The 19,276-nt window shown below is 53.7% G+C and overlaps 1 protein-coding gene across 1 annotated transcript in view; it reads left to right on the top strand.

The window, feature by feature from the left end:
• Positions 1–2,967: 2,967 nt before the first annotated feature.
• Positions 2,968–19,276, top strand: part of DSCAML1 (DS cell adhesion molecule like 1) — a gene marked incomplete at both ends in the record, with an annotated part of 340,933 nt that continues 324,624 nt past the window's right edge. The window contains 2 exons of the mRNA XM_079708702.1: positions 2,968–3,202; positions 18,718–19,035. Of these exons, the coding sequence (XP_079564828.1) occupies positions 2,968–3,202; positions 18,718–19,035 (553 nt within the window). The remainder of the gene's footprint in view (positions 3,203–18,717; positions 19,036–19,276) is intronic.

Raw genomic sequence — 19,276 nt, forward strand, 5'->3', positions numbered from 1 at the left:
TGACTCTGCCATAGCTCCCCAAGTACAACTCCAGTTAAGAGGGGACTTCGGAACACATCTGAGCCAGACTGTCACTTGCAAAGATATTTTCCTAAATACTAAGCAGGGACAAAACCTAGGAAATGGAAAATACAAAAAGCATATGGACTGTCTGTTTTCAGGTCCTTTCCTTGCTGACAGTCACTCTATGCCCTTCCAGCCTCAAGCACACCTTGTTTCCGTGTTTCTGGGGCCTCTTCCTGGATTCCCAACTCCTGAATTCTGGCCTTGTTGCCATAGGGACTGCAGGATGTCATCCCAACGTCCCCTCCCATTGAGCTATTCCCTCCCCCACCCCCTATAGTTCAAGGTCCTCTGGGCAAAAGCCAATAACATTAGTGATATATACATTTACTGTGCTTACTGCGAGCTAGCCACGGGGCTTGTCTTATGTAATCCTCACAACAGGTCTCTGAGGCAGATGCTGTGGCTGTCCCCACTTTACAGGTAAGGGAACGGGGGTCGGCACACATTAATTCCCCAGGACTGCACAGCTAGTAAACGGCAGAGTTGGGCTGAGATCTAAGCTCTGGCTCTGAAGTCATGCTCTTAACCATGACATTATATATAGAGAGAGCTTCCTTGTGCTAGAGAGAGTCCCGAGTCTGCCCTCCTCACCTGCCCACCCCTGCTCCCCACATCCACTCGGCCTCTTCAGGAGACACTGAATGACCTCACCCTTCGGGTAACACCTGACTCTCTACACACAGCGTTGTGGTTCCTGAAAGGCCCTCAGGTGTAACCAGCATAAAAGGGACACTTAGGATAGAGGAGGTACTTCAGGTAAATGGAGAGCGGAGGGTCCTCCTCTCTCCTTCCAGCATGTGGGGCTCGAGCAGCTGTGCTGACACCCCCAGGCGCATTCAGGGCCCGTCCCCTCCCAACAGGCAGCAGCCCCTTTCATCCTGTCTGACTTAGCAGCTTATTTTAGGCATGGCCTGACCAGGTGCCCTGGGTCAATAGGCTTAGTTTTAAATAACTGGATTCCTCTCAGCAACCATCTCCTTTAGAAGGGGAGGAACAGGATGGAAGAATGAGCCCAGTAGGCTGGCGGTGGTGAGGGAAGCTATCAGCCAGAAGACTGGAGACGCTGGGCTCTGTCGCTGCCTGCCTGACCCCAGGCAGGTTCATCGCCTCCCTGCTCAGGGCCTCATCTTCCTCATCTGTGAAGCGGAGGGCTGGGCTGGGTCATCTCAAACACCTGTTGCAGTCTGCCCCATGTCTCTGTTCTAAGCCTGTGTTCACAGAGGGCAGAACACCTAGTGAAAAAGTGTCCACTTCAGAGTGGTGACTTCACATCACGCAGCTGGGCCACGAGGGCAGGCAGCACCGTGCAGAGCAAGCAGTGCTGCCCTGGAGTCTGGAGACCTGGGTTCCGGTCTTGCTTGTGATACAAACTGGGTGACCTTGAACAAGCTAAGCCTCATTTTTCTCACCTGTTTTAATGGGGAGTGATAAAGCTTCAAAGGATATTGTGAGGATTACACGGAGCAATTGCAGGTGAGAGCCCTTTAAACTCTGAAACTACTATACAAAAAAAGTAAATGCACCTGGCAGTTCCTCAAAAAGTTAAAAATAGAATTACCACATGATCCAGCAATTACCACTCCCCAGAGAGTTGAAAGCACGGTCTCGCAGAGATACTTGTACACCCATGTTCATGGCAGCATTATTCACGATCGCCAAAAGGTGGAAGCAACCCAAGTGTCCGCTGACAAATGAATAAACAAAATGTGGTCTATACATACAATGGATATTATTCAGCTATGAAAAGGAATACAATTCTGACACGTTACAACATGGATGAACGTTGAAGTCATTATGCCAAGTGAAAGAAGCCAGGCACAAAAGGACAAATATAGTATGATTCCACTTAAGTGAAGTACCCCAAAGAGGCAAATTCATAGAGACAAAAGTAAATTAGTGGTTACCAGGAGCTGGGGAATAGGGAGTTATTGTTTAATGGGTACAGAGTTTCTGTTTGGATGATGAAAAGTTCTGGAAATGGATAGTGGTGATGGTTGCACATAGAATGTACTAAATGCCGCTGAAGAGTACACTTAAATGCAGTTAAAATGGTAAATTTTATGTCATGTATATTTTAACATATTTTAAAGAGCAAATGCCTTGGGCCCCCACGCCTAACCTGCTGCCTGGCACACAGCAGGTGCTCAACATTCATTTTGTAACTGAGAAGATACCTCACTCCAGCCCTATTCAATTCTATGACGACTTGATGCAGATTGACATAAGGAATAAACCAATTTCTGCTTAGTGACAAAGCTGTGGGGTAGGGGGGGACGTAAGGATGAAGGACGAAGATACACGAGATACAGCTGACATTAAACTATTTACTGAAAATAATGTCTGAGTAATCACAGTGTGCCCAGTGTGAGGAAAATTCCCGCAGAGTGGTGGGGTGGCGGGCTTCAGCGGGGCTTCCCACGAGGCAGGCTTGCACAGGCAACTGGGGCTTGGAAGGGCAGGCAGCTTTCAGCTTGGAGGTGGGGAGTAACCCGGGCCGGCACCAAAGGGTCTCAGTCTGGCTTTTACTCCCAGCATCCGTGCTCCCCCATCCCAGGGGGTAAACTGAGTCAGAAAGAGGAAGGCTGCCTTGGCCCCAGGTGACTGGGCCAGGAAACACGGGGCTCCCTTGGCCCGAGCAGGGAGGTCTCTTGGCACATGTATGACACACGCCTGTGTGCGACCGCAGGCTCGGAGCCGGTGGGTGGCGGGGACCCCTCGCCTCTCAGACGGCGAACCCTGGTCCAGGCCGTACGGTCCGGGCCCCCGCCCCTGTGCCTGGGCTTGTGGGGCTGGGGGCCGTGTGGGCTCGGGGCTCGCGCGGCGCTCCCCGGCCGGGGTGCCGCGGTGGGGGGGGGCGGGGGGGGCGGGGAGAGCGGCGCCTAGCCCAGCCCAGCCCCGCGGATGACAGGAGCCAGGGAGCCGAGGAGGGAGGAGCCGCCGCCGCCGCCGCCGCCGCCGAGCGCTGGGCTGAGGAGCAGAGAGAGCGGGGCGCGGAGTGCGGGCGGCTGGGAGCGCGCTGAGCGGGGGAGAGGCGCTGCCGCACGGCCGGCCACAGGACCACCTCCCCGGAGAATAGGGCCTCTTTATGGCATGTGGCTGGTAACTTTCCTCCTGCTCCTGGACTCTTTACACAAAGGTGAGACCCGCGCGGGCGGCAGGGCGGCGGAGGCGGCGGGGACGCGGTGCGGGAGGCTGGCGGCGAGGCGGAGTGCCCGGCGGGCTCCAGGTGCCCGGGGCGGGGGGTGGGTGTGGGGTGGGGGACGGACCCCGGCGCGGGGCTCCGGATGGGGCGCAGCGGGGGAGGGGCAGGCACCCGGGGAGCGGCCAGGTAAGAGTCCGCCCTGGACCGCCCCGCCAGCCACCCGCGCCTGCCTTTTTGGGGCGCGCCCGGCGGGGAGGTGGTGAGACAGCCCCTCATCTCCCCGCTCGTTGCCGGGCCGCCGTTCTGCCCGGACCCCTCCCCCAGCCCCTTGCCCGCTGCCTGCGGCTGGGTGGCGCTGGGACCCCGGGGTGCCCTCCGAGTCGAGGGTTCCTTAGGCCGTGACTGTTCACCTGGGAGTCCTGGTGGAACCGGGCCGCGGCTTACTCCCTCTCTGCCACCGCGCCCCCCTCCGCCGCCCCGGACCCCCTGCACGGCACCGCACCACACCGCTCTTATCCGCGCCCTGGCTGGATGCAGGGCGGGGAGAGCCGGGGGTCCCGAGACCTGGGGTCCCTATAATAGCAAGTTTGTTCTCCAAACCTAGAGGTCGCCTTCGTCCAGCCCCACCTCACGCCCTGCCCCGGGCACTAGCCCCGGCTTGGCTGCGCCGCCTGGCCACTTCGGGCAGCGCGCCCCAAGGTGCGAGAGTCTGCGCTTCGGCTCTTGGTCAGCGGACTTGGGGACGAGTCTTGGGTTGGGGGGGCGCGCGTGTCGCTTTCCCCGGAGAGAAGGCGTTGCTAAGGGTGGGTCCAGGTGTCCGGCATGTCCAGACCTGCTGCTGGAGCGCTGCACACCTGATCCTCGAGGTAGCCGGGATTGGGGGTTGGAAGCAGTCATTTCCAACCAGAGGCACCTGGGCACCGAGTCGGGATCAGGCAGTCCCCGGCTGTCGGGCTTCCAGGCGATCGCAGAGGACGTGCCCCCGGGCGCACAGATGGCGGGAGATGAGGCGGCCGAACTCGGCGCCCTTGCGCTGAGAAGCACACACGCTCTTACGAGCTCAGCTTTACCTGTGCAGCCCTCTAACTTTTCTCCTTCGCGCCCTGGGGGACGGCCTCAACCCCCTTTGCCCAGGCGGCTGCCCTGGCCCAGCTGCAACTCTTGACCCCTAGGCGATGGGGGAAGGGCAATCCAGCAGAGGGTTGGCGCTCCCGGACGGGTCCGGTCCTTCCTTGCCGACGCCCCAGGGGTCTGGAGTCTGCAACCTGCCGGAGCTGACTGCAGTATCTTGTGGCTTTGGGAGAGGAGGGTGACCCTATTTTATTTGTAAGTACCGCCCGGTCAAAGCCAGACTGAAGGCTAAGATGCCGCTGAGATGCGAGGCGAGGGCTGGCCCCTGAATCGTGGACAAAGTAGTTGAGTTTCTCTGACCCAGCGGGGTCCACGGGGTGACACACCAAGGCTGGTCTAGGTTGATTAACCCCTTGACCCCGCACAGCACCCTCTCATACCCCGTTCGCGGAGCAAGAAGCCTGCCTCCTGTTCCCCCGGGCCCCCCACCCGCAGTCCCCCTCTCCCCGGGCTCTTCCTGCTTCCCTCCGCCCCGCAGGCTGGCTCGGCTCGCAGCTTTAATTACATTAATATTAAAAATACATAAGGTGAGGAGCGGCAGCTTTCTCTCTGGCTAGTTCCCTCTCCACCCGCCACCCCTTTCCATTTTGTCGGGCGAGGAAGCACAGGCTGGAGCTGCTGCCACACTCTTGCCCAGCTTTGTCCACACACACCTCCCACCCCCTTTCTGGAGACCTCTTCCAGAGCAGCCCATTCCCCAGGAGTCGAGGCCCCCTAGCAAATACCTCATGGACTCTCCCCTCCCCCTTCCAGAAGCCGGCCATTAATAAATGAAGCCCAAGCTATTTGATAGGGAAGGGGCAGGTGGGGATGGGGGTGGAGAAAGGCCCAGAAGGCGGCAGGACGGCCCGAGGGGCAAAATCCTCTCCAACAGGAGAAGCAAGTAGCTCTGGCCTTGGGCCTGTGGGAGGCTGGAGGTGCCAGGTGAGGCGGCACCTAAGTGGCCTTTGGGTCTGCAGAGCTCCCGCGCCCCTGCCATTCAGAGGCTCCAGCATCTGCGCTGGGCGCCAGGGCGACTTGCCAGACAGGCCTTTCTTTTCCTTCGTGCCTTAATTGGGTCTTAGGTGCCAGGCTGGTCCCCGGGGCCTGTTCTGCTCGGGGTGGCGTGGTGGTGGCGGAGGCGGCTGGGGGAAGATGTTGATGTGGTGAGAGCGGCGAAGATGGGGTTTGGTGTATTTTTCTCTCCCGTTGCCAGTCACCCCCGCGCCACCAAGGAAAATGTAAATGTGAGTGTTCGAGCCTGTTACAGAAAACAATATCCTCTTGCGATAATTTGTACGTCCATCTGTGAGGAGGGGGAGGCAGAGAGAGAGGGAGGAGAAAACAAGATGAGATGGAGCGTCCTCTGGATGGAATTAAGCAGTTATTGAATGTGTTTTAAGCGTCTGTTATTTCCATTCCTCTCGAAATACGTTTTTTTGATGAAGCCTGAGCTCAGACTGATTCCCCAGAACTAAACTGGGAAGGTGTTTTAATAATCGGTTGTCGAGTCTTCAATAACTGCCTTATTATTGCCAAAACAAATCCAGGTTCGGGCAGCCAGATGAACCCCAGCGAGGCTCTCTCCGTTGTTACATCCAGCGTGCCAGCATCTGTGTTGCCTGCATTTGCATTTTTACTGTGTAAAAGAGCAAGCTTCCCTGGCACTAAAATTCCTGTTTTCTAAAAGCCAAAATAATGGGGTGCATTGATTTTTTCATTTCCCCCCCAGCCTCTCGGATGGGGACTCATGGTTCTTCTCTCTAGAGAAGACCAAATTAAAAGCCTTCGACAAGCCATTAAGAAAATCTCTAACACTCTGTTCAGAGTCTAATTAAAAGGGGGGTGGGCACTCAGGGAATGTGTTTTTAAAATCTCGAAATGGCAAACACAACTTAGTGGAAGGAGGTGAAAGACCAGTGAACATTGGGGAGGGGGTGGGTAGGCAGAGAGGCCCTGGGTGCTAGGATAACTTGGGGGAGAATGGGATTGCCTTGATGCCCGACAAACCTTTCAGATGCTTCGTATTTCTGGGCATCAAAGTCAGCTGCCTTGAATATATTTCTGCAGCAGACTGGGGAGCTCAATTAGAAACAAAAAGCAAGTAAGCAGTTGACCCAAAGGCAGCGCTTAAGTTGAGCAGATCCCAGTAGACTGGCTGAATAGGCTCATTTTTCTCAGATTGAGGAATCGAGAGAAGGTGGGCAAGCAAATGGCAGGGGTGGAGAGTGGGGTTGGCCCAGCGATGCTTGTGCCGCCCCCCCACCGCCAGACACAGGGTGATTGTCTGCACAGGGCACCTCATGGGCTGTTGGCTTTTGTCAGAGGGGTGCAGACCTCCAGTCCCCCTTACCTTCTCCGGGTCTTCAGGAATTCCACCCTTGTGACTTGCTTGGTCCCCTGCTTAGCTTGGTGAAGGACGATTTTATTTGTGGATGAGTTGAAGGGAGGGTGGATGTTCAGAGAGCTTTTTGGGGGGTACGGGTTCCAAGCTGGGAGATTCTTCCCTCCCACGTGATCTTGGAGGAGGTGTTTCTTGGGGGCATTGGAAGCAGTCAAGAGGAAACGCCCCCAGCTTCCGAGGTGCTTTCTCAGCCCTTAGCTCAGTAGATTCTAACCAGCACCCAGGTGCATGAATGGGGTGAGCCACAGGCAGCAGACATGACAGGGTGCCAGGAACCCAAAGGCAGGCCCTGGATTTGCATATAATTTGCATACCGGTTTGCATGCTCACCTAGCCAGGCCAAGAGCCTCCTCACCCTCTGTGAGTAGCAGCATCTCGATCTCAGCCTCAGTTGCAGCCAGGCAGTGGCTTTTCCTTCTGTGGAATGGGGGTGGGGCAAGAGTGGGGAGAAGGAAGATGTTTTGGGTAGTGCTTCTCTCTTGCCTCTGAGTTTTAGGCCTACAGGGGCTCAGCACTGAGTTTTTCTTCTGGCAAGGCAGCCCCCGAGCTTGCAACTGGGGTGGAATGGGTGACCAGTGGCAGAGACACCCGAAGGCGGACCAAACTTTGGGTGTGGGTTGTCCCTCTTGTACTGCAGGAAGAAGAGAGGGGCACACCTGCTATGGGGATCCAGGGCCAACATTTGCCTTCTGGTGAGTGCACCCCCAGAATGGAGGAGGCTTAGGGCTGTGGTCAGTGGGTGGAGAAGCAGCAGCTGATGGGAAGAGGGTATCAAGTGAGGCAAAATGCTCTTTCACCCCTCTGGTTTGTCAGTGTCCAGCTTCGGAGGGGGTTGTGGCCTCTGAGGGGAAGAGCCCCCAGCTGCTGCTTCTACCATTGTTAAGGCGCCTTCTGTCACATGCAGTGGTTGGGGGCGCGGTGAAAGGCAGGCACTGTGGTCAGAAGGATGGGTGTATAAAGAGTTGGGGGTAATGCTTGAAGAGCTCACAGTTCAGGGCAGCTGGAGTGCTCCTTCCCAGAGAGCCAACTGGGGTGCCCACAGTCGCGGGGGGGGGGTGGCTTCGGGAATGATTCTGTCTGCATTTCCGGGGCCCTGGGCAAATCCCACCCTGGCAGGTGCAGCTCCAAGGCCTCCCAGAGTGTTTTTCTGCACATTTAATGATCTGGGAGAGCCCTGGTCCACCAGAGCCCACAGAGGTTTCTGAAGGAGGTGGGGTGGAACCCTAAGGTGTTGGGTAGAGCCTCAGGAGGTGGCTGGAGGGAGAGAGGAGAGGGCCAGTGGGCAGAGCTTCAAGCCTCCCTCCCCCAGTTCTTCCAACCAGAGCATTTTCTATACTAGAATTGCGAAGAAAAATAAAAAAGATTGCAATTCGATGGTGCAGTGGATATTCTGAGTCAAGCCAAACCCTTCATTCGCATCCTGGCTCTGCACTTAGTAGGTGACCTTGGACCACTCTGAACCTCACTTTCTCCAGCTATGAAATGGGATTAAAGGAGATAATGCGTATGAAGTACCTAGAATATAACTTGTTTTCCATAAACCTTAGACCTCTTCTTTTTTCTGCACCACTCCCAGCTTCACCCCTCCCCCCAAAGTAGAGCATCCGCTTCTGTCCCAAATGGTTGTACTAAGGAGCCACAGTTTTGGCCAAGCCAACTGACTTAGACTTTGTAGCAGTAAGAAAGGCTGAATGGTGGCCAGGGCAGGGGACATCACAGCTTCCTTCTGTCACCTACCAGCTGGGTAGCCTGCAGGACCCATCCTCAGCCAGATAGCTGAGGCCATGCAGCCACCTGGGTGTCCCTGGGGTGGGGTGGGGTGGGAGCATCCAGCACACTCCCTTTCCCCAGCCACAGCTGGTGGCAGTTGTAGAAAAGGTGAGGGCACAGGTTGGCTCCAGATTTGGATTTGAGGGTGAGACAAAGGCCAGTCTCATACCTACCAAAGGAAGGCTGGGGTTGGTTGATAAATCTCCACCATGACTGGACACAGTAAGAACTAGCCTGATTTAATGCCATAAACCTATGTACGTGGGCTGCACAGGGTGAGCCCCCATACCTTGTAGCTGGATGGATTTCTGTCTTTCCCTGCTAGGATGAACTTTGCTGTTTTTCAGGTAGTTTCATGTATAGAGAACACCCTTGACAGCCCGTGACCTTGGGGATCCCTGGACCACTCCTCCCTCCATAACCCAGTCAGCCATATGACCCAGGGAAGCAGCATATGACCCAGAGGTCAGGTGCTGCTAATGGCAGGTTGTGGCCTGTGGGTCCTGTGAGTGGCGGGGTGCAGGGCTGTGGCACAACAGCCTGTGTGCCCTGTTTAACAGCTGTTTGTCCTGTGCTGCTTTAGCATGAATAGCATTAGCCTTGGGCACCACCCCTGCCATCCAGCTGCTATCCCCTCATCCATTCAGCCACCCCCTGCCCCACTTCCCCATGCCCTTGCTCTACACGCTGCTTGCACTGACAGTTTCCAAGGTCACCGTCTTCATTTAGAACAGTTATTCAAAGGCAAGTTGCATCTCCATTAAACTCCGTGTGTGTGTGTGTGTGTGTGTGTGTGTGTGAAGCATTGTCCATAGACCTAGAAAACAAAGCTCAGCTGTCTAATATAGGCACGTTACCTAATAGTTCATGTGCCTCTATTTCCCAATCTGTAAAATGGGCAAAATAACCCCTGTCCTGGCTGTCCCCTAGAGCGATTGCTATTGCATATGCACAAAAAGGGAGAAGGCCATACAATGGTATAGCGTGTGACAATGCTTTGTAAACTGAAGAGGGCAACATATAAACACACACATGTAAAACCACAGCAAATCAGTTTTAGCCTTATAAATGCTCTGCTGAAATGTGAGGTATAATTACTGTCATCTCATACAGGAACAACGAAGGTCTCACAGCTGTGTGTGGCTGTCTCCCCCTCCCTGGGCCTCACACATATGGAGAATTTTCCTAGCCTTTGCTTTTCATCAACATGGGGAACAGCTGATGAGACAAAGCCAGGCTGCCAACCGTCTTCATGGAGTAGACTTGGCAGATTCCCTGTGGCCCCAATGCCTGGGGGCAGTGGGAGGAGCTTACCTCCGCTCCCTTCCCAGGTCCTCAGATGTGAGTTTAGCCCATAATCCTCTGGACACGCCCCTGAGGGTGTTCCCCCTGCTGGGATGCCACAGTTTTTTTGTGGGAAGGGGAGTAGGCACAGGGTCCCACCTTGGGTCACCTTGTTTGAGGTCACAGCGATTACTGGAATCCAGGCCCTGAGAGCCCAGCTGACTCAGGGTCATGGACACCCTGTATCTAGAGTGGCCTCCCAGAGCCATGGGGGAGAAGGTGGGTGGGGGACCTGCTCTGGGGGTGTGACAGCCATGGGTCAAAATCTTCCAGGTTGGAAGGCACCTTCAGGGACATGGAATCCGTCCCCTAATCAACTGTCTGATCCCCTCTGCACTGTCCCACCGGTGTTGTTCTTCCTCTGCTCCAGCTCTTCCAGCCACTGGAAACTCCTTCCTTTCAAGGAGGCCATTCCTGGCCAGACAGCTCTGACTATTACAACTCTCACCCTTACCGTCAGCCACTTTCTTGGTCCTGTACCTTCTACTCACTGGCTCTGTTCCTACCTTTTAGGCCACATAAATCCAGGTGAAACCCTCTTCTACCTGACAACACTTTGACTACTTGTAGACAGATGAACTGCCCACCTGAGCCCTCTCCTCTGGGCAGCCAGCAGCCCTGGTCCCGCTAATGCTCCCTCCTGTGACATCATTTCCTTTCTCCATGATGCCCTCCATGCCTGCCTTGCTGGGATCTGAAAGTGGAGCGACCAGAATTGCAAGAGCGGTGGAGACGGGGTCTGGTTCCGGCCAGGACACTGGCCAGCTGTGCACCTGGGGCACATGACTCTCCAGGCCTCACTCTCCCCATCTGTAAATGGAGGAGATCGAACAAAATAATCTCTTAAGTCTCTCCAGTGTGAAGAGTCTAAATCTAGGAATCTCTGGGGACAACTGTGCTGTCTGAGCCGACTCCCAGGAAAGACCTTTCTGGCCATAAGGGGCGTTCCTTTGACAGGCCCTGTCTAGAAGGGGCTGGAAGATTAAAGAGTCTGTTTGACTGTCAGCTGTTGCTCATAACTTCTCCTGGAGCTGATGGTGAGGGGCCTTGTAGGTTGAAGGATGACTGATCTTTACTGGATCTCAGAGGTTTCTGGTTGCTGGTTACAGGAACTATGTTTGTGCTAAGAATCTTAAGAAAAAAAAAAAACCCCGGCGATGGACAGAGGTGACCACTTGGGCACTGGAGCAGTGCTTCTCATTGGGATGGTACTGTTTCCTTAGGGCTGTTTGGAAACTGGGGGGATGCTTTTTGGTTATTTTAGCCACTAGAGTAAGGAGGATATAGCGGAGGGCAGGGAGCGATGATAAGGGATGAAATGTCTGATGCCTGGGGCAGTCCCAAAGAATTCAGAACTGTCATTCCCCAAATGGCTCTCCTTCATCAGAAACCCGCCTTATAGGACGATCACATCTTGGAGACATTCTGAGAATAGAATGTAGTGCTCCTGTGTTGAGAAACACAGCCGGAGGAAGGGAGGCCTGGGTTTGAAATGCTGCTCTGTCAGCCCTGGCTGTGCCACCTAGGAAATTACTTGATCTCTTGAAGATCCTGTTTTCTTATCTGTAAAATGGGGTCTTGGGCAGTAGCTACATTAGAGGGTGCTCATGAGGATTAAATGCACTGTAATGTAAGGAAAGGGCTTCTCACAGCGCCTGGCACACAATTAGTGCTGAAAAGAAATGGTGGCCACAATGATGGTGAGGATAGAGGTAAAGCAAGTGTGCCAGGTTTGGGGACAGAAGGTCTGGGACTTGGTCCCAGCTGCACAACCAGTTCTGGTTGCCTGTAAATGCTCAGATGCTGTCTGGGGAGACTGGCCGTTCCCCTCCTCAGAATCTAGACTCCGATTGTCTCCAAGGTGTGAACACACCATAACGGGGTCTTCTGATGGAGGGGCCAGACCCCATCTCCCTGGTCCTCACCTGAGTTTTGGATGGACATGGTGGTTGACCTGAGACCCCACTGGCTGATCCTCTCTGGACCCGGTTTTTCCAACTATGGAATAAGAACAGAGTGAAGACAAATACTACATCTCTTTTATGAAAACCTGTGTGTGGAGATGCAGTGGAGTAATCAACCTTGCAAATGAATCTAAGGAACCTCACATGTGCATTAAAACAACCAGCGCTCTGTGTGCGGCCCGGGAGCCGTGTAGCTGTGGCAGTGTTCTGTGTATTGATCACGCCGTTATCATTTTATTAACTCGATCGCCAAATTAAGTTACTTAATGAGGTGCTGAGGTTCTGTTAAGCAAGCCCACGAGAATGGTCTGTGGCTGGGAGAGCGGTTTGAAGTCCAGGATGGCAAATCTTTTTCCTATGGAGCATTACTCTGAGTGTAGACAGAGGACCGCCTGCCTCAGAAATAGAGTTCCCTGGCCCTAGGACAGACTCAGTGAATCTGGTATCTGAGGATGTGCATGTTTAACAAGCTCTCCAGGTGGTTCTTATGCATAGAAATGTTTGAGAACTACTGTCTGAAGGTATCATCATCATCACCATTGCTGAGAGGTATTTGTTGTGGGATATACTTCCTGCCTACTTGCTATCATGATAATATTTACAACAACAGCAGTGAATACTTAGGTGGTTACCTCTACCACTTATACATACCGGAAACTGTCATACATATTATCTCATCCAATCTAACAACCCTTGAAGTAGATATAGTCACCCCCATTTTATAGATGAGGAAACCGAGGTGTAGAGAGGTGAGGTAATCTTGCCTGCAGTTACCCTGCTTGTACGGGGCAGAGCAAGGATTCAAACCTGGGGAGCCTGGCACCAGAGTCTGGGCGTTTAACCACTGTGCTAAGTGCCTAGTGCTGTGCTAGGCCCAGGGGACAGAGTGGTGACCAAGACGGGGAGCTCATAGGCCTGCAGGGGACCCCTGCCCATTCCTCCTCCCTGCTGCCACCATCCAGCCACGCTCCCCATGCCCAGGGCTGGATACCCCTTGCAGGCTCTTGCCCATCTCTCGGGCGGGTGCAGGTGACAGGGACTCCAGCACTGGCAGATGCTCCTGGATGAAAGATCCAGTGAATGAGACTAAATATTGTAAAGGAAGAGAAGAAGTGACTCATTTCTCCCTGTGGAGGTGGTGAGGCGTTAACACTTCAGTCCCCTCAGGTTGTCATTTACGATGATTGGAGATGATGACATGGGGATAATTCAAAGTGCACCTGGGTGGAAGCCTCAGTTGGCCAGACACCTCCATCCCAACCCAGGCAGGTGGGGTGGGGGGCCCCTGGGTGTCGACTGCGTGGGTGTTGAGTTTCCTTCGCCAAACTAATCCCGATGGCCAGACAGCGCAGGGCAGATGGACGAGTTGATGCGATGGATATTTAGGTTTCAGGGGTGACCCTGGGGCAGCCCAAATGCCTGGGGGCGATTTCTGGTTTAAAAATATTGCTGTGCTATTTCTACGCTTCTAATCTCCCAGCCATTTGGAGGCTGTTTTATGAAACACGGCATCAGGGTGGTGCTCAATGTTACCCGGCGGAGAAGATTAAATGGGTTTAAGTCTGGGCGTCTGTCACATCACAACCAAGCTCATAACTTCCATTTTCTATTAAAAATCCATTTCCCCTTTGACCAGAAGAAGCTTTGCTGTTGGTCTGATCTCTCTCTCTTTATTTATGAAGTGTTTCTCTGTCCTCTCCTTCTCTCTGTAAATCTGCCTGGTTCTGTCTGCAGAGGGAAGAAAGAGCTGGGGATGGCTGAGATTTAGGGAAAAGTTGGGAAAGTCAGAGTTTCCTGTCCAAAGATTTGCTTTCCAAATTTGGACTGGCTTCCAGAGAAGAAATGAAAGAAAATCCTCATAAGGTCCCAAACTTTGAACTCTTCAGCGTTGTGTTGGAAAAAACTCGGGCTTGGGAGCCAGGCAGACTTTGACTGAATGTTGGCCTAGTGGCCTCCTTGGCTGTACGATCTTGGAAAATCTCCCCCCATGAGCCTCTTTGTCCTCACCTGTAAGATGAGACTCACAGAGCCCCCCTCGTACCTCTGCGTGAGGATTATGTGAGGAAATGCCCTTGTAGCACACAGTAGGCGCTCAATCAGTGAGTCTCCTTTCTTTTGAGAACTCTGTACCATCAGCCAGGCCACTAAGCCTCCAGGGGAGCAGGTGTACAGCCAAAATGAAATCAGGGAAAGGGCCGTAAACCCTTCTGCGAACTCTGCCCTGGGCGGTGGGTTAACCCTCTTCTGCCCCCATCTCGTTTGCAAGCTCCTGGATGGTGGGGACCGTTTTCCCTGGCCTTTGATGCTTTCCACCATACCTGGGGTCCTGCTGAGCATGTGGCTTGTGCTGGGTAAAAATCTCCTGAAGGAACAAGTCTTTCCTGGCCTCGGGTCAGGAAGGACCTGGGAGAGGAGAGCATTCAAGGGTGCAGGAGTCACCCTCGGGTGCGGGACTGCAGGGGGGGCTGGGCCCTGGCCACCCTTTGCAGTAACTTTCACCTCCCTGGTCCCCTCCGGTAACCACTGGGATGCGAATAACAATCCCATCCCTCCTAGTCCTGCATCCTCATTATGGGGAACCAAGTACTTTCACATCCTGTTTTACCTGCTCAGCAGCCCTGGGGGACAGGTAAGGTGGTACAGTCCCCCCTTTTGTGAATGAGGACATTGAGGCTCAGAAAGGCTAAGTGGGTTGCCTGAGGTCACACAGCAGGTCAGGAATGAGCCCCAGGAGGGAAGGTAGCACTGTCAGACTTGTCCTGGGTCTCTGACTATTATCCCATGCTTCTGTGCTCCTCAGAGCTGGCTGAGGCTTTGTCACTGCTCTGAAGATTCAAACAGGAGTCTGAGGAGGGAAAGCTGCCACCATTGAAGCCTCTCCAGACTCTGTGAGGTGGGGGTGAGGCCCCCAGACCCCTGCTGCTCCCCCTGCCGTGGCTGGTGACTGATCGTACCCATTGCTACTGCAGCCACTCACTGGTGCCCTGTGCCAACCTTCATCTTAGCACATGGCAGAGATTTCAGGGGATTAGTGCCTCAGTTTCTCCTTTATGGATTTGCTTATTCCTTTCTCTTGGCAGGTGGGGTGAGGCTGAATTAATATTTATTTAAAGGCTTCTGCATTCCAGGCTGACAGGTGCCTTGTGATGGTAAAATATGAGCCCCAAGTAAGTGCAAAATGCTATTGTTTTACACCTGAGGGTGATGTTTCATAATGGCAATGCACTGTCAGAGCTATAAGCTGAAATGAATGGTTTGTCTAATCCTCCCCAGCTCCCCCAGACCCAGAAGACAGCAGCTCACATACCAGGGTGGGAGAAATATGAGGCTACTCACCTTTTGCTATAAATCCGCTGTTTCTTCAGCCCTGACAGGTGGCTGGACAATCCCAGTCAATTCATCAATTACATCTACCCATTTGTAGTTGCTGAGAACCCCGTGTCCTTGGCTCTGGCAGGATCGGAGGCCCAGAGAGCAGGAAGGCTGTTGCTATTGTGGCTGACAGTCCTTCCTGGGGCCCGGAGCCGAGAGAAGCCTGGTCCCCAGGGGTTGTCTCTGCAGGGAGGGTGGGATGGATTTCCAGCCAGGAGAGAAGACCAGGAATGTGTATTGACCGTGGGTTTGGGATGGAAGAAAGGATGGGGAGGGATACCCAGCCTGGAAAACCACATTTTGTGGTTTGATTCCTTTTGTCTTCAGTGTGGTTCATACAGAAGGGCAGTTTCGCCCCCAGGCTCTGAAGGCGGCAAAGTTGGGTTCTGGCCCAGCTCTAATACTTTCACTCTGGGTTACTTTGGGTAAATTAGCTAACTTTTCAGAGCCTTGATTTCCTTATCTGTACAATGGGATGATAATAATAGCATCCCCTAGAGAATCATGAGATTAAGTGAGAGAACACCTGTAACAGGTCTAGCACCCAGCCTGGCCTGTAGTTAGTGAAATCCATGGTGGCTAGCAGTAGTTTTTTTTTTTAAACATCTTTATTGGAGTATAACTGCTTTACAATGGTGTGTTAGTTTCTGCTTTATAACAAAGTGAATCAGCTATACGTATACATACATCCCCATATCCCCTGGCTAGTAGTATTGCTGCTGGTCTTATCATCACTGAGGGCTACTTCATACTGATGCTTAAATATTTTCTTACGCTGCCCCTTGAATCAGACAATTCCTGAGTTCCTCTCTGTCAGGGATCTTTCTCAGCTTCCTAAGTCTATTTGTCAGGCATAATGTCTACATTATGCCTCTTTCTGTTCCTTGATGGATTTGGCTTCCAAAAGCCATAAAACTGCCACGGTGAGGGTGTCTGATTAACTAGGTTGTCTCAGGAAGTACCCAGAACCCCAGAGTGATGTTCCTGTGCCCACAGGCTAAGCATTGTCTGAAATGTTGAGTCCAACATGGGCCCCCTCCCAGGGGGTGTGCATGCACGTGCGTGCACAGGCATGTGGATATATTAATCCTGTTCTTGGCCAGCTGAAAAGGGAAGTTGGAGTCCAGGTGGTGTTTGAGGGAGGTATAAGCCCCCTCTTTATTATTGCAGTGGTTACAATCATCTAAGGGTTAAGAAATCAGACTCCGGGCTCAGATTGCCTGAGTCTGAGTCCCAGAGCCCTCACTTACTGGTCATGTGGTCTTGGGAAAGTCTCTTTGATCTCTCAGTGCGTTAGTTTCCTCATCTGTGAACTGGAATAAGAATAATACCTCCTGGGCTCCCCTGGTGGCGCAGTGGTTGAGAGTCCGCCTGCCGATGCAGGGGACACGGGTTCGTGCCCCGGTCTGGGAGGATCCCACATGCTGCGGAGCGGCTGGGCCCGTGAGCCATGGCCGCTGAGTCTGCGCGTCCGGAGACTGTGCTCCACGATGGGAGAGGCCACAACAGTGAGAGGCCTGCGTACCGCAAAAAAAAAAAAAAAAAAGAATAATACCTCCCTCACAGGGTTGTTGGGAGGATTAAAAGTCATACGAGTAAAGTGCTTACAACAGTGCCTGGCATGTAGAAGATGCTTAACGAATAATTGTTGACTGAATGTCAATAAAGAAGTCTTTCAGAAGGCGAGCAGGCTCCTGGGAACTTGGGGAGTGTGGATCCGAAGAGAAACTTCCTAAGCCTCAGTTTGCTTACTTGCAGAATGGCATGATTTCATGACCTTGGGGAATACTCTAGTCCCTGTGAGTTGGGCAGGCTTCCAAGGGTCCCCACTGGGGTCCCCTCTTCCACGGAGCAGACTTCTCCACCACCAGCACTGACACTGTCACCAGGGAGGCAGCGTGAGGACGTGGATGGGAAAGCTATGCTGCCCACTGTGCCCCGGCACCCCCCTCGGCCCCCTGCAGCCGCTATGGGCACGCAGTGCCGGGTAGGGAGGGCAAATGCATTTGCAGCTAAGAGGATGCCCCTGACACCCCAGCAAGGAGCCCATGGATGTGTTTTCCAGTGCTGCTGCTAATGGCTTCATCACAGCTTTTTATGAAATGATGTGAATTGCTCTGACCAATGAGGCTTAATGGCCTTCCTCAATGAGCTGCCCGGTACATTCTCCCTGGAGGCTCGGCTCAGAGTTAAGCCGAGAATACTAATATGGTCGGATGCAGGCCCTTCCCCTCCCCATAAAGTTGTGGAAATTGAGGTCAACTTGGGTGCCCTGCAATGTTCTTTAAACAAGCGGCAGAGTGGTTTGTTTGCTCCTTGATCTTCCTGGTGGAGAGGGAGTGGCTTCCAGCTGGAGACCTGGGACCAGGCCCCCTCTTCCTCTGGGTTTGCTTCCACTTGTTCAGAGGTGGCCCTTCTTAAGGGGGCAGGCTCCTTGGTAGGGAGGGAGGGCCCTGATTCCACCATTCGGGGCTGCTTCCCACCAGGGCAGGCAAGACCGAGGCCCTGGGCTGGGATGAGAGTTGCAGACAGCTGTCCTCCTTGTCAGGCGGCCTTGATGTCGTCAGGTAGCTGCAGTCGTGAGCATGTTCACCCGTGTGACTGAGTGTTGCAGTGGCAACATGTCAGAGATGCACGGGGTCTTTGCAGCCTCGTGTATCCTCCCTCCATTTTACAAGTGAAGGAGCAAAGGGTCAGAGAGGGGAAGGGAATTCCATGGTTGGTCAGTGTCGGGGATGGTTTTAGACTTGAAGGGGTGGGTGTCTCTAGTCCCCAAGCTTGGACTGGTCTACCCACGGTGCCGCCAGTCCTCATCCCATCCTCTGGGGCAACACATTTTACAAATCGACCTCCAGAGGGGAAGAAGGCTCCGCAGTCTTCTCATCCAGGCCAGCATCCCCGCTTCGTGTAGCCCTTCCTCGTAGAACACGGTCTCTGACCTTTTACCTTTCGGCTGTGGTGTGATACAAAGCGTGCTAAGATCCTCTTTAGAGCAGTGGGTTCAGATTTCAATCCTGTAGCTTATTAGCTGTGTCATCTCAGGCAAATCACATAACTTGCTCAGCCTCCAAAAGGGAACGATAAAAAAAGAGGCAGTACTGTCTCCTCTCAGTGGTGTACAGATGAACCAAGGGACCGGGGGTGAACCTCCCTAAGTATAATAGGTACTCAATAAATACCCATTATCTAAGCAATTTCAGTGTCTCTCCTAAAGTGTTGATGGGCGGCTGGGGTGCGGGGACATGGATTATGCCTTGGGACCCTTCACCATAGCAGAGTGGTGGCCACCTCTGTCCGTGAACTTGGCTTGGCATGGAGGACGAGATGTTTCAACTTTTGCCGTCCCTGTGCTAGGCTGGAAGCTTCTGCAGGGTGGGAACTGTCTCTTACTCACCATTGCCAGTGCCTGGTGTACAGTCAGTGCTCATAGTGCAGTTGAATGACTGGCGCTTGAACATTTTATGAATGAGCGTGGGTGTTGCAGCCTCCCGGGCCTACGAGGGTATCATTAGCAGGCGCTAACCAGCCTCTCCCCTCCCCTGCAGCCCGCCCTGAAGATGTCGGCACCAGCCTCTACTTTGTAAATGACTCCTTGCAGCAGGTGACCTTCTCCAGCTCCGTGGGGGTGGTGGTGCCCTGCCCGGCCGCGGGCTCCCCCAGTGCGGCCCTTCGATGGTACCTGGCCACGGGGGACGACATCTACGACGTGCCGCACATCCGGCACGTCCACGCCAACGGGACGCTGCAGCTCTACCCCGTCTCCCCCTCCGCCTTCAATAGCTTTATCCACGACAATGACTACTTCTGCACCGCGGAGAATGCTGCCGGCAAGATCCGGAGTCCCAACATCCGCGTCAAAGCAGGTAAAGGACCAGATGCGGGCTCCCCTACAGGGCGGGAATGGGGAGCCGGCAGCGCCTGTCGTTTTGAGGATGTGTGTGTAACATGGAAGAAGGCAAGGCAGCCCATCAAGGAAAATCATGCTGTTCTTTGGAATCTTATCTCTGCCACTTCCTGTGTGTCCTTAGGTGGAGAACACACCTTTCTGAGCCTCAGTTTCCTCATCTGCAAAGCTGATGCCAGCACCCACCTTGTTCATCACTA

This window comes from Hyperoodon ampullatus (assembly GCF_949752795.1).
Source record: "Hyperoodon ampullatus genome assembly, chromosome: 7".
Taxonomy (NCBI): Eukaryota; Metazoa; Chordata; class Mammalia; order Artiodactyla; family Ziphiidae; genus Hyperoodon; species Hyperoodon ampullatus.